The 16,908-nt window shown below is 32.5% G+C and overlaps 1 protein-coding gene across 1 annotated transcript in view; it reads right to left on the bottom strand.

Moving 5' to 3' along the window:
- Nucleotides 1-723: 723 nt before the first annotated feature.
- Nucleotides 724-16,908, bottom strand: part of nonC (serine/threonine-protein kinase Smg1) — a 142,096-nt gene continuing 125,911 nt past the window's right edge. The window contains exon 9 of the mRNA XM_072540920.1: nucleotides 724-16,398. Coding sequence (XP_072397021.1) covers nucleotides 16,321-16,398 — 78 coding nt within the window. The 3' untranslated portion in view covers nucleotides 724-16,320. The remainder of the gene's footprint in view (nucleotides 16,399-16,908) is intronic.

Here is a 16,908-nt window from a genome sequence, read left to right as displayed (position 1 = left end):
ATGGTAGATCAGGGCAGGGCCCATTTGTGAGCCCTTCAGGCACTTAGACCTTCTAAGGAGGGTCCAGAGTATCACCCCTATCATATGGACTAGTCCCATAAGGACCTGGTCTTCAGTGTTTCTGGGCTCCCATATCTACTAGAGTCAGCAGTGGCTCCAATTCAGCTCTACCTGTTGTTCCAAACATCTATTCCTTTAGTAATCTCCTGGCATCACAGAAAGCTACAAGTGTCCTTCAGGGTAACTCCTTCATTTTGCTCAGTTGAATAATGGCCGAACCTAGGATCTACCACCTCTGATAGGCCAGTGCTGGACACTTCCAGAGGACATGTGCATAGTGGATGAGCCTTGTCTTGCAAGGTCATCAGTCTGTTCATTCCCTTCCACACCGGTGAGTCCCGGAACTCATAAAGTCGATCTTATTGGTCAGCACAACATCAGGCAGTACTCTCTTGCACCCAAGAACCAGCTTAGAGCTGACTTTGGGAGTTTCCAAAGCGCTTAGCGCTGCTCTACTGTTAGAGCAGATAGAGATGGTCCTGCCTAAGCAAGCCCTATCTATTATCTCCTGAGCACATACCAGGATTGCAAAGATCTCGGCATGAAAGACTGGTGCATGTGAGCTTCCTTTGACGGATCAGTGGAGGTTTTCGTTTCCTCCAATCAACCCAGTCAGGAAATTTAACCAAGAAGGATGATGAGAAAAAAAAACAACTGTTTGTTTTACATTATTTATTGGAAATAAGAGTCGATACCAAAAATTATGTGTAATTGGGATCATTAAAGAAAAATGAAATTAAACAAGATCGTAACAAACATATACAATTACTGTAGTCAGCGATGAGAGTTTAAATACCCAGATGAAATAGTTAAAATTTGTAGGTACTGACTCTAATGTATAGTGTTCATCACAATTCTTTCTAAATCAATCTACTAAAAAACAAAAATTACCCTAATATAATATCCTATTAGTATAAATCTAATATCCAGTTCTAGAAATAAACTAATTTAATAATTTTTCGGATGACATAATTCAATCTGGTACATCAAGTCTTGTATTCTAAAATTTATTTCTATAACTGAAATAACACCTACAAAAACAATCAGTAAATGATTTACTATTATAATTTATTGATTATGATATACTTGATGAACATCTGGAAACACTTCTAGACATTTACTAGACATGAATACCGTTGTTAATAACATAAAGTTGACATACACAAGGCAATAATTATTCAAATTCTAAAGAAATGTAACAATTGTGTATTGAAGAGGCTTGTATAAAGTGTCTGTCAAAATCGATGTTACTTTTCCTAATAAATCTTTCACAATAAATCTCTCAGCTTCTTGAAAGGTATGCGTTTTGAATAAAGGTTTATTCAAATAATTCAGGTTATCATTCAATTTGAAGTATACCGTGTGCATCGTTCATCCGAAATGGAAAGGTTTATATTTTAAAAAATAGTATCTGTAAAAATACAATCTGTATATTTGCAATTTTCCATAGTCTATTAAACTACAATATAACCATTGAACCACACCTTTAAGCATTCATTTCAAAGTTGTGTACCGTAGAATGGGGTGATTTTGATTCTATGTGGTGACTTTGATAGAACATGAATATTTTGTTTCAAGAGAGTATGCCACCCAAATGTACATCTCTTATAAATGCACTGTTGAAGTTTTTGTTTTAATTTGAAGATTTTAGATTGTGTAACTAAATTTAAACATACAGCTCTCACCATACAATTTCAGGTAATTTTGTGTATGTTGCCTAAATTTATGTTTAACTGTCAATATTTTAAAATATGTAACCTAAGTTATTTCCGTTACTATTTCATGAAATTACATAATTTCTTCTCCGGGGTCACTTTGATACATTTTTCGGGGTGACTTTGATATTTTATTTCTTTTTCTAGTTTTCTTAATGAAACCTCAAACCGTTAATTAATTTCAGGTTTTCATCATTATCTATATGAAAAGCCAAAATGCCGCGAGTTTATAAACGAAAGTTGGGATCAAGAAGCTACAAGAACTGCTCTGACGAAACTCTTGAACAAGCTCTGCTTCAAATAGTAAACGGAAACTTGTCTGTTAAAGCCGCTTCAGAAAGATATAAAATTCCGTATGGTACTTTATATAATAAATATAAAGGGAAGCATGGGAAGACACCAGGGGCCAAACTGCGTTGTCGGCGCTGGAGGAAAAATCAATCGTGTCCTGCATTGTCAAATGTGTCGATTGTGGATTTCCATTATCGACGTTAGATGTACAACTTTTCACTAAGAGTTATTTAGAAAGAACTGGAAGAATTACTTCTAAATTTAAAAACGGGGTAAGTCCTGGTAACGACTGGGTAACCCATTTTTTTAGAGAGGCATAGTCAGCAAATCTCTGAACGAGTTGCGTCTAACATTACTAGAGCTCGGGCAGGTGTCACAAAAGAAACGATAGAATCATATTTCAATAATTTAAGAACAACTCTCTCAAATTGCCCTCCATCGCACGTTTTCAATTACGATGAAACCAACGTTAGTGATGATCCGGGGAAAACAAGATAGAAGAGGGACCAAATACCCAGAGCAAATCACTAATCATAGTAAAGCCGCCACATCAATAATAATGTGCGGTGCTGCTGATGTCACACTACTCCGTCCTTATATAATATATCGCAGCGAACATATGTGGGATGCGTGGACATTAGGGGGTCCACAGGGCTCTCCTTGTTGTAGTAGTGGATGTTGCGCAAGAGGAGCTACATATAACCGAACAAAAAATGGGTGGATGGAGGTAACTTGTTTTACAAACTGGTTTGAGACCATATTATTACCACACGCAAGACGACTGTGAAAAAAAGTTATGATCGGTGACAACTTGGCGTCTCACTTTTCAGATCATGTATTACAACTGTGTGAATTGCACAATATTGAATTTGCGTGCCTAACCAGTAATTCAACACACATATGCCAGCCTTTGGATGGATCCTTTTTTAAACCCATGAAAGTTTCTTGTCGAAAGATTTTAACGGAATTTAAATTACGACACCCAAAGATTACTAGTGTACCTAAAGATCAATTTCCGTCGTTATTTTAAAAAAATGCTTGGAATTAATGGATCAGATAATTGCAAAAACTGAGCACAAACGTGGAGACTGTGAAGAAAGTGCAATTAAGAGAGTTTTGAAGAATGCACCAAAATTGCACCAATCAACCATGATGTTGATTATGTAGAACCTCTGATTAACGACAGCCTCACAGACTATTTGATGAATAAGAAGTCCGAGATAGAAGTTACTAAACGTCGAAGTAAAAAAAACTTAATATCCAACCCGGTAAAAGTGTAAGTCGACATATAACGGCGGATGACAGCTCCTCCGATAGCGAATTAAACAGCTATACCAGTGCAAGCGAAAATGAAATTGAAAATGAAGATTCTGTGGAGAACCAATCATATGAAGATGAGATGAATACAAAACCATCTCTTGGTGAATTGAATGTTGGAACTTATGTGCTTGTAAAAATTATGTCAGGTAAACGAAAATGTATAAATTACGTATATGCCGGAAGGATACAAGAGACATTACCTTTTGACGAATATGAACTCATTGGACTTAAATCACTGGATAACACCCATAAACATTTAAAAGTTGTGGAGACCGACGTTTTTAATGCTACTTTCGCTGATATCTTAGCAATTCTGAAGACCCTATCGGTTGAAACAGCAACGAAATGCATATTTCCTGGAAGAGTTGATGTTAAAGAAAAATAACTTATTTTGTTTGCCTTTCACAATATATTCTTTTGACTTTTTTGTACTATTTTATATTGTTTTACTAATTTGCTAAAATGTTTTTTATCTCAATAAAGTATTAGCTACTTCTAGAATCATTTATTATATACTAATTATTGAGTCTGTAGCAGCTATAAAAGTCACCCCCAAATTAAAATTAAAATATGTAAAAATTGGCTTGATCGATTAAAAAATGGGTTGATATTGATATTACTATGCATCGGCTAAGCTATTTCAAAATGGGGTATCAGAGTGACCCTACATCAATGGGTGATTTTGATACACACTTTTTTATTTTTTTTTTGAGAAAATCCTCAATTTAAAAACATATATACTATCAATTTAAATTAAATAAACATAAAATGCATCCCAATGGTGACTTTTCCACATTTTTGGGATAACCTATTCAAAAGTTACGCTATAAAATACGGAAAAAATTAACAAAGTCACTCCGTTCTACGGTATGTTTTTAATATTCTGTTTTTGTACGATTTTAAGACAAATGTAATGCATTCATTTTAGACAAGGTTCATATTTGTGAAATGATGTCAAAAATGTAAACAAAGAGATGGAATATTTCTATAAAAAAGGAGTTCTGAGGATGGCATGGCACCACAGGGATGGTGTTTTCAATAAAATAATGAAAGATTACTTGTGTTTATACTCAAACTTGGATACAAGAACACCAACAACAATTCCTATAGTTTCACCAGATCTCAGTCCTATTGAAAATATATGGACACTAACAAAAATTCACGTACCACAAGAAGTGCCAGGAAATAAAGAAGGTTTGATTTGATCAGTTTAAGAGGCCTAGACCACCACTAGCGAACATAACGGCAGTCATTTAGTTTCAGTTGTACCTGTACGTTTAGTTAAGTGTTTAAAGAAATGTAAGTTTTATAATTCAGGTAACAAAAATATACACAAAATAATTATAATTACTCACTCTTTTTACCGAAAGAAAATAAAGATTCTGATGACGATAGAAGAAGTTATAACGAAATAGCTCAATCAATAATATATATCCAAAAAAAAATCAGGGATGCTGAAGCAAGGACAGCAGATATGAACTAAAATTGGTCCGGACAAATGGCAATAATGAACGATGATAAACTTTTAATGGTAGTAGTATTGAAAACATTTTTAATTGAGTAAAATCCTAACAGTCCAAGTGTAGGATGTGTGATGATGATAATATAAATAATTAATAAAACTGCAATTTCGATATTCTGAAACGTATTATTAGAAGACCGGACTTACACAAACTTAAACGAAATTATAGAATCACTCCAGCAGGACGAAGAAATAGAGGAAGATCTTCAAGATTGTTTAGATATAAAAAAAGCAATGGAAAAATGACCTTTAAGATCGGCAGATCAAAAAGAGGTGGAAAAAAACAGTTGAGAGAAGAAATACAGTGAAAAATTCTTAGCAGTAATGAAGTTTGTATTAATTATTTTGGAAATTAGCACAAACAACTGTTTTATAATCTTAGATAGAGATCTTATGATACATTTTTTAAGCAACTTTAAAGGAAAAGCATTAGGAACATAACGGTTTAACGATTTCATATTTAAAATATTTCAAATTACTCCGTTTACATTATGACATATTTCTTTATATTGAGGTTCCTCAGATAATGGTAGATGGACGACAAACTTACAGATAGAAAGGCAAACTTTTCGTCCACATTTCTCGTTACATAGTAGATGTAAGTACATCTGCCTTGGATGACAGAAAATATAAACCACGATGTGTTCCTGAACTACGTACTGATCGCTGAAATTTGTTGCTGGAAGTTTGGATGTACTTCTTATCATTCAAATTAAGATGGCGGTTATGTATTGACTCGTGACCGTTTCTTAGTGTGAAATATATGCGCGAGGGATGACTTTTTGCCTTAAGAGTTTGTATTGGACTCACCACTATCTGATAAGCCCCAATAGGGCGAAACATGTCATTGTGTCGCCGATGTACAAATTTTTAGACCGAAAATTTTGTGTTTATCTTTAATTTAAAAAAATATGGAAAATTGAAAAACAGACTGGATATACCATTTAAAAAATATATTATAAAGTCTATCTCAAAGTATATCGTCTTGGCTTTACCGTTTTTAAAGGATTTACCCCCCATCGCCGTTATCATTATATAAACATCAATTAAATTAAAAACCCGAACACCGCGGACAGTGTAGAATAGTATTGGTCAGGTAAATCGTTTAAAGAGGGAAACCAAAACTATATACTTTGAGACAGACTTTATCTATGCTATTAGGAGTAATGGTGTATCAAATATTATCTGATTGACTTATGACAGATAACTTACACTACTAGAAAAAACATTTATTAAAAACGTTTTTGGTTAATCTATCAGAAAGCGAAATATTGACAAGTTTGTTCCTTGGTAACTCCTAGAGATAAGCTAGTTTGCCACTTAACTGTAGTAGGGACAAAATGCGGTTACCCCTTCATCATCAGTGTGATTTTTGAAGCCAGTTTAGTTCAACGTATAAAGAGAAGAAAAAATACATACATGAGATTAGAACGATAGCAATAGACTTAGGTTGCCACAATAGTAAATAAATGATTGGTCACAGATACGACGTAACATATTAATTGTCATGATCTTTTGGACAACGTTTAGTTGACAATATAATTGTTTTGCTATACAAATACATTGTGTCGAATAAGGAATCAACTTATAAAATGTTGCTGATCCATTAATAGAGGAATCATTTTATTAACGTGTACCTAAAAGTTCCTTCATGTGATAGACTAAAATATGATCTTATGTATAAATTATTTAATTATCTAAATCAAGTTACTTTTGCGACTTATTGTCCAATACTACGAGCGACAGTATTTCTTGATAAAAACTTCAAAACTATTCACAGCCATAAAAAAGCATGCAAAATGCATGAACGCTGCTTGATAATCTTTTCAAAGGCATATTAATCGTCCGAAGGACTGCAAAATAGTCGTACAAGAACGGTATGTTTGCTTGCGTTCGAAATTCAAAATCAAGATCTGTTTACATTTAACTGTGAGTTCTTGCATCCCTTTCTAATGAGCGGGGTTTATTGTCCACGTGACCTTCCCACTACCAAACACAAATGAGGTAACAACTTAAATATAACTTACATGTTTGATGAAACAAGTCGAGTAGTAGCTACGTGGTGTTGTTTCTGCTACGTTTATTAGATAAATAAATAAATAAATTTGTATTATAAAGCTGTAAATTTGAAAAAAAAAATGAAAGATTAAGAATGAATAATAATAAGTTGATCTTACTTAAAAATCAATAATTGAAATATTTTTTTGTTTATAGTTTTTAGTTATAATTATTTTTCGAATTTTTCCAATTTGTGTATTAAAAGAAATAGTAGTAAAATTCTACTTTAAACATATTTGTTCTCATATAAAAAGTTAATGTCTAATTATAATAAACAATTTTTAAGGGTATGTACACGCATTTATTATTTGCAAGATTTACTTGCAGATTTAATAATATCTAATAGATGTACTATTGATTATTATTAAATTAATAATAAAAAAAGAAAAATCAGTGGACGATTCGAACCCCGATTATCCAGGTCTGAATGCAAAACAATACCGCGTAGCTACCACTCCACTTTTTACATCAAACATTTAACTTATTTTTAAGATGCTATCTCAGTTGTGTTTGGTAGTGGGAAGGTGGTAGATAAACTCGGCCCATTTGCAAGAGATGCAGGGACTGCTTTGCATCAGTTTTCTCTGTAGTGGCGCACCCAGGGAGGGTTTTGGGGGTTAAACTCCCCCCCAGGGCCCTATTCGACACTGTTATTTACACATTTTAAGGACTCAAAATTGAGGTAGCATCATAAAAAAAATTTCTGTGACCAACCAAAACGGTAAGTTTATTTTTGTACAATCATTTTTATGTTCATATAAGTTCACACTAGTTTAAATTCGTTAATTTCCCTATGAAAATAACAACCCATCTCTAGTAATACGTTTTTTTATGACGCAGCATACAATAACTCTCTTTCAAGTAACTGCAAGTTAGTGGCAATTAAACAAAGTAATTAATTAACTATTGCCTTTTTTAAAATTATAAATATTAAATCTAAATATTTTAGAAAATGGAAAAGCAGAAATTAAAGCTGACTTGGTCATATCACAGAAAATATTATTAAATGTAACTTGAACTAATAGTACGAAAAATATCATAATGCTGCGTATGACAACTAATAAATTTCCTTTGCATCGAATCTTTCGCCACTTTTAAATGTGGCGACTGCCCAAAAACTTACATCGGTCAAACTTGTAGAACTTTTATCAAACGTACAGCAGAACATAAAAGGGCTTTCATAAATAGAAAAAACAGATTCTACATACGCACTTCACCTTCTAGACCCCAATCATTCCTTTAATGACAAATTTAAAATTCTTCACAATCAAAATAAAGACCTTAAGCTATCTTTAGTAGAATCTATGGAAATCAACAAATTAAAAAATACAAACATAATTCTGCATGACCAACTTGAGACAAACAGTTCTCCCCTCCTCAACTTATTCAGTTAAAGACTATAAAGTGTAAACACATACCAAAAATAGATCACTTGAGAAAGGCACTCTGGCCGAAACAGCTGTAGTGTAGTTTAAAATAAATTTTGTGAAAGTGTTGAAAAAAAAGTTTTCAGTGTTTTATTGTTAGATTGACATAATTGTCGTCGGCCCCAATGACTAGGATGCAAAGAGAAAAATATACAACTTTGACATATGTTATAGATGCACCAATGCTTGAAGGAATATACAGACAAACCGCACAAAACTAAAGAATTCAAACGTTTTTCAATTTTTATTTCAATCCAAGAACAAATCGACAACTGAAAGGCATTGGTCATATACTCAAAAATTATAGCGTATAGGTACACCAACAATATAATGACATTGTGTAGAATTCAATCTAGCAGGTGAGAGAAAACAGGAAAGACAATAAAACAATGAAATGAAATACTAAAAAAAACTATATATCAACGACAAAACAATAATGGAATTGATTCGAAGACATTCCTTGCTAGATGACTTTAGTTATCAAATAAAGCGATAGCCGAGAAAATAATGAAATTTGTATCATTCTGAAGTATTTGAAAAATATTTCTTCATCGTCTACTAGCTCATGATAGACACTGTAGAACACTACTTTTTTTCGTTTAAATTCACTGAATGCACAACAAATATAATTTTTGATTTTTCTTTCTTCAAGTTAAATTAATACCACAGATAATTCTTCAACGGAACAATTATCAAACAGGCTTTAAGTGGGTAAACACGTTTGTATTAGAATCCCCAATTTCCCTGTTTAGTGAATTGTCGTTCGGTGTGAAAACTTGTGTTTATATCTCCTCCGTTACACGCTGATATATGAACCGATTTGCTTGGCTATTGGTTCAGTGTTTGTTCGATTTTTTTGCATTATTCTAAAGCTATTAGCATTTATCATTTATTTGTTTAAATATATCAGAAATAAACCATAATTAATAACAGAAACGTCTAAACCAGATAGGATCTGTTGAAAGAAAAGAAATTAGAGATAGCCTTAAACTATATCAGCAAAGAATTAAAAACTTCTCGTTCAAGAAAAATATTAAAAAGTGGAATATCGTTGGGGCGTGGCCAACATATTGTCGTGAGTCTAAGATTCAAAATTATGTGCAGAACGATAGGGAGTCTTTATTTTTTCTCAATAATTTATATCGTTTCAGGCAACGTAATTTTATGTTTTTGTACATCGTGTTTATAGTATCGGAATCACTGTACTTACAAGGACCGATTCAACAAATATAACATTTGCTTTTTAATAGAAAATTCTCGTGGTGATCGAACCTAGGACCCTACAAACTTTCTTTTGAAAAGTCAGTGTTCTAACTACTGTATTACGGAACAGGTTAAGATAAGAATTTGTATAAATAACATATATAAAATTATTTATATTTGCCGAACTTCAATATTGTAAAAATATAAAATTTTTATTCTGAATAAACCAAAAAAAAGTTAAAATGGCACAACAAAAACATTTCAGAAAAATATTTTAAACAATAAACAAAAAAAAAATGTAAAATAAATATGAATAAAATAGAACAGTGAGCAAAATTATCGAATATTGTTTGATATCATTGTGATTTTAAATTATTGAAATAATGTGATGTATACATTATTTCATTTAAAGTCCGTTGCACGCCGTCAATGACATTTCTACGCCGTTACATCACAACCGACTACTTAAAAATTCCCCAGCAAAAATTTTAGGATTTAATTATATATACATATATATATATATATATATATATATATATATATATATATATATATATATATATAAATAATAACCCTATTAAAATATAATTTAGAGAAAAAAGATAGTACTCAAAAAACAATAATACTTAAATATCATTAAAAAGACAGTACGCCACTTCCACTTTAATTGGAGTGACAATGATGTTTGTTGGTACCGTTTTCAGATTTGCTGTGTGTATTTTATTAATATCATAAAGTTAGAGGTTATATGCATACAGTCAGAATAACGTTAAAAAGGTAGGTTTAAAATAAAAATGCTATACTAAAGTTCCTAGTCGTGTGAAATATAGGGGAACGATATGCAACTTGCAACATCATTCATACTGTTAGCTTTAGAACTCAAGTGAAGCAATAAGACTGACAATAAATCTTCAAAAAAACTAAAGTAATGGTAATTGACGCAGTAAAACCCAGTAAGAACAAGTTCATAAATTTAGATACTTAGGAGTGGTACTAAATGATAAGTGGGATCCAGATATAGAAAAAAAAAAATACAAAGAGAACAAGTCAGTAATTATGAGTTATAAAATGCTACGTTTGATCAGTTCTACTGTATGGAATTAAAGCCTGGACATTAAAATTAAATACCATGAGATGACTAGAAGCCTTTTAAACGCAGTTCACATTCAAAAATTGGCGACTATACACCCTGTACTTAAAGATTCACGGATAGAGCACATATGGTATGAGCGAAAACGCCGCATAAGAAATTTTATTTCAAGTACAATAGAAGAGCTTCGATGGCTTCAAGAAGAAATTCTTTTCAAATATTCGATAATTTTGACTGCCAAAAATAATTCAATACGTTTGTGTTTAGTACTTACTTTTGCGATCGCAAATATACGCCTTATATATCTGTCATATACGTGATGTCGTCGTATTTGATTTAATTTTAATTCTATTACAACAATTTTAAATCCGAAGATTACTAATAATAAAATTTATAAATTATGTAAATGTTTTGTTTTGGAAATTTTTAATTTTTTAGATTCATAATATATTATTAATATTTTTGTATTTACTTTGGTACCTATTTCTTATATAAAGTATGACATATTTATGCATAAACTGCTAAAAGAGACTTTAAATAAAATTGTTAAAAAGTATTTATTGCCATTGTGTGCCAATCAATATGTTATATATCTTGTATGATAGTATATAGATTTATTACTTACATTCATCTTTTTTGTGATAGATAGACATTTATCAACATTCATATTGTACATATAAAATGCTATGCATACTACAAGTGTAAATAGTGAACAATAAATTAAAAATACACAGTTAAGAACGCAGTATTTCGTATATTTTCAAAGTAGTGGATGTTTGGTTAGTACATTCAGTTTTAACCATCATATGACTGTTTTTAGCGCCTTCAGATCCAATAATTTATAATTCCAATTTTTTCGTGGTCCTTCAGAATCAGAAAAATATAATTATAGAAAAAAAACATAGTCGTCACTCAAGGTCCAAATATTTCTCAAATGAAGGCTTTCAATAATTAGAAGCTCAATTAATTCTTTAATTTTGCGCTTTTTTGGAATTTAGTGTACAGTTCCTTATAAAATAGTGGAAACCACTTAGGCCTTTAACATCAAAAATAGATCTGAGATTTTAAGAACATTCATGTACACACACACACACTTACACTTTCGATCAAATAATCGAAGCAGCAGTTGATCCGCTGCTTAACAGCATCCGTATGGTTTCCGAAGAGTACAGTCAACACTGGATGCGATAACCTTGTCGTTAACACAGCTAAGTAGGAGATAGCAGGAACCAGATGAAAGTCCAGTTCGAAGTAATATAACATCACTGGAAGAGTACAAAGGGATCTGTGCAAGGCCCTCTTTTGTGAAATATTATATATGGTGGGTTACTAACGCTAGAATTGCCAAGAAATGCTAAGTATGTGGTATATACCGATGACGTGGTTGTGGTGATCGTCGCAAAGCACTTTGAGGAAATAAATCATACGTCCGACATCACACAGGCGAAGCACAAAACCGAGGAACTACTTATTACTGGTCGGAAACAGGTAGAAATTGTAACGCTGAGCATTAGATAACATGATATCACATCACAGCCATTCCTTCGGTACTCAAGGAGTGATGATTGATGACCCACAGCTACAAGCAGTATGTGGAGAATGTCTGTGCTAAATCGTCAGTAGTGAAGGCAGTCTTATCACGGCTAATGCCGAATGTAAGTAACCCAAAACCCAGAATATTAGTTTGGGCTGATACCCTCGGAACCCAGTCATCCGAGGAAGGTCGCATCAGTATTTCGATATATAGTACAGCAGATCAGTATATAAATTGATCGGTTGACGAAAAGAATTATGGAATGGACATTACGAATACAAGCTAACAGAAATAGACGTTCGTCCTTGTGTGTGTGAGTGATTACAAATTGGATTCAGATGGCGCAAAATGTGGATGTTGGAAGCTAAATAATGAAGTGAGTGATGACAAAAATATGAATTCACATTTATTTCAAAGCTTAAATTAACGACAATGGCTAATAAGAATTTGCCGAAACCCAAACCTTCAATGTCCATTCTGTACCGATGAATACCTAGAAATATACAAGTATCAATATCACTAAAAGGCGATATAAAAAAAAAACGATTGGAGTGATTCCGATTACTTAAATAGACAAAGTGGTTTCAGATGGAAAATCTTGCTGTAAGATTGCTTACAATCAATAATAGAACCATAGAATATAGATAAAAGTACTAACTGTTGCCTATTTAAGGGTCTACTTAGCTGTCTTAGCCTCCATTATTGTAAAATAAATTGAATATCTTCTAAAAATCTTGGTTTCTAAATAAGTTTTGTCTTATTTCTTGAGTGTGCTGAATAAATTATCACGAACCAAACTCCGAGAAAATTTTATCAAATATTTAATTTCAACAAGTATAAATTTATTATTATTTATTTATTTTTTATCGATTATCCCAATTCTACCGATATTATTAACGGAACTAGGCCACTATGATCGTATACCGTCATATGAAATATGACAATTTCATGTAAAATGTGACACCACCTAATAATAAACAATCAGAATGCCCATTCTGCTTGAAAAAATAAGTACGCGCATCTCGTTCGCGCAGACGGAATCAACCATGTTTTAGTCGGAACCAGTGCTGTTCAGTGACATTTTATCTTGTGTGGATAGAAAAATTAACCAGGTTTAATTTATTTACGGCAACTATAGACATAATAAACACTATTTTATTCGTACTTTTAGTTGAAGAATAGATTAAATTATTTCAAATTTACTAAATTATTAATCTCTAAAAATTTTAATTACAGTTCTGTCGTAGCTTGTCACAAATTTCACAATTCAAGTCTATGTTTCCGTTTAAACTATGGCGATCGCGTGCTGAAAAACTTCAAAGGCGGCATCTGAGAGTGAGCATTCTGATTGTTATTTATTCTGTGGTGACACCTTAACCTGCAATTTGACACTTGACATAAAATATGACAACTGACGTGAAATATCACATTCTACGTAAAATATGACTTTGGTTTGGCTTGATTTCACTGATTTTCATTATACTGTATACTATAGAATAGAAGATTAAAATAAATACAGTTCAGAAAGGACAAAAATGAACTGAATGGATCTTAGCTGGTTTTGCCGTTTTCCGGCAAGAAGATACATAAGCTCCACCAGAAAGACCATAAGGGCCTAGTTCAATGACTGATAGTTTCTTATGATATTCGACTGCGATCATATGAAACTAATTGTGATTAAATTGATGACATTCATTAAATTGGAATACGAAAATCATGATCATGAATGATCAAATCTTTCAAAATCCTAAACAAAACTAACTGCAGCTTTTAACATAAATAAGAAAAACCAAAATTTAACTTTTAATAAGCAGTAATACCCATCATTAGTTAAGTCTCCCATTTTTTAGTCAAGGTTTTTGGGATATCCGAAAAAGATTATAATGGTCATGACGGAACGCACGTTGATAGTAAACATCGTCATAATGATTTTTGAAAACAATAATAGTACAGTAAACACACACAGGGAAGAGGAGCATAACGACATAAGAGCCATCATGCTGTTTGCCGTCACAGCAAATGAATTAAGTGTATAAGTATTTTAAGTGATTCCTTGTTAATTGTTCTGTTGTGCAATTAATATTCCGACAAATTAGAGGTGTAATAATGAAAAGATTCTTTTTAAAAAAGTTGTTATATTTTTAGGTTTTGTATTTTTGAAGTAAATAAAAAAAAGCAGGGAATTTCTTGTATTTTTTGCTGAATTTTAAACATTTTGAATTGTCTGTATACTTACGTTAATTTTATCTTTAACTTTAAGTTCTTTTAGTATCAATAATTTTAACAATAACAAGAGTAATTACAAAGGCTATTCTACATCAGTTATCAATGGAAGCATGTAATACCAGGGAGGGTCTCTCTTACATATTTAATTACCAGACAGCCAGGTGCCGCACTATAATATCTTGAAGCAGAACTATCCATATGCGTATATGTATATTCGTTGGTTCTACTCTATTTGTTACCGCAACTATACGAGCGATGCTGCATGGCTTTTGATATCTGCCGCAAATACAGAAAAAACTAAAGCAGTAATTCAACACCACGGCCTATAAAACCCCAAAACAATGTAGTACAGATATTAGAGCTGTCTGTACACTGAGTTGGCAATGTAGGAAGTATATATGACCATGTATTTCAGGTGCAAAGTTTTGCTTGGTTGTGCCGTGTCCCTAACAAGCCAGGGACGGATTCGCTTACTAAAAGAGCCCAGATAATATTAATTAGGTACTCTTAGGGCCCATTTGACGAAGCAAAATTCAATTAAAACATTTTTACTAAGCTAAATTGAATATTTGATATGATCTCGCATTTAATTTGCCACGTTGACAAGTCATTATTAGTGTGTATGTGTTTACTTTTATGACCTTGGTTGAGAGCAATTGGCCAAACGTTAAAACTGACAAAATAAGTATTATAACAGATATTAAATTGTTCTTCGTTACTGACAAGATGTAATTTACACAATTTAAGCACGCAACATTGAACGCAGGTGCCAAAATGATCGCGCTAAATATTTTGTGATTTTTAAGATGTGTTCACCACTTGTCAATCGTAGGCGGCTATGAAATAGGTAGCAGAAATGACTGATGCTGGTAAAAAACTGCGTACACCATCGAAGATGACTACCAAAAGAGTCAGGGAGTGAATTCAACGAAAATAAGGCCTAAACGGTGAGTCAATAAAATCCATGAAAGTGTATTATTTTCTGGGTTTATAGGTCCAGAATTTTTTCTTCTTGAAATTTAATCAGCAACTGTGACAGAAACTATCAAAGGCGATGCAGTTAACTGGAGTTACCCGACTGTTACTGAAACGCCTTTGTTAATATCTACCGCAGTGGCAGATACAACACCAGGAAGAAATATTGCATATACTAGATACATTAAAAACTCAAGAAAGTTCACTCTCAATCAAAATTAATTTGAAAAATCTTGACGACACGGTACTGTCAACTCAATATAACCTTCTATTCTAATAAATATAGTATCAAACATGAAACATTTACTAATATATAGAATTAAAACATTTAAATGTGTGTAAAAAAATCTCTCCAAGTTTTTCAATGGTTATTATTGAGACACTGCGATCAGAATGTACCAACCACACACTTTGAAAACAAATACGTCTTATTTTGTATATATTATAAAAGACGAACATAAGTAATAAGTCAACTCAAGATTTTTATAAACAGATAGTTATTTCGTCAATTGTGTAATTAAACAACTTCATATTTATACTTGGTCCTGCCAACCTTGACAGAACTGATTTTTTTTTTATTTTTTTTGCCACCTCTGACAATACCTTGGACAATAAAATAAAAAGCAGCATTTAATAAAAGACTTTGCTATCTTTACAAACAGCAAAGTTTTACCGGCGTTGCAAAATTCATATTCTCAATTTTGATTTTTTTTCTCTTCCAGTAGACCGATGACTTCTTGCAAAAACAATAAAACTAAGCGACTTGATCCGGTTAAGCAAGTATAATTAGATGGAGATGCTGCTTTTTCCACGTTTGCCGCAACTCGTGCGTGCAGAGCTCTACTAGTAGAACCGACGGAGATCCAGGCGGCAGCAACACTGCCTTCTCTGCTGATTTTTCACACCCATGGAGTCCAGCCCTCATATAGTAAAGCCAAGTTGTCCAAATTTGTTGCTTCGCGAATCACATGGTCCACCTAAAAAATACATGATTGCTTTAAACTGAGTTATAAAGTATTTTCAATATTACAAATGTGATCTTTTTCACTTAAGCGGACAAGTAAAAACAAAAATTTATCACTATATTCTATCACTCTAAACCAAAGTCTTGTTTTGATCTATCTTCTGACCATTCACCGGTTATCATAACCGTAAGTAAAATTACATCAACAAGAGAAAAGAGCTGCCTATTACACAACAATAAAACAAATTGGAGTTATATTAGATATCAAGTAAACAATCAAATTAATTTATACATCCCACTAAAGATGGATAAACAGATCGAACATGCAGTTAGAACATTTTAACACAGTTGCACAGGACGCAGCATGGAACTCAACACCATTACCTACATACGAATAGAAACTATTCCAATACATTAAGAAAAAATAATGGACAAAAGAAGGCTCAGAAAACAATGACAAATAACGAGATCACCTTAGAGTAAAAGAGCCCTTAATTAAGCCAAAAAGAACTGAAAAAACTGA

Source organism: Diabrotica undecimpunctata, chromosome 8 (genome assembly GCF_040954645.1).
Source record: "Diabrotica undecimpunctata isolate CICGRU chromosome 8, icDiaUnde3, whole genome shotgun sequence".
Lineage (NCBI taxonomy): Eukaryota > Metazoa > Arthropoda > Insecta > Coleoptera > Chrysomelidae > Diabrotica > Diabrotica undecimpunctata.
Note: the sequence above shows the minus strand (reverse complement) of the source record. Positions and strands in the feature narration are given on the sequence as shown.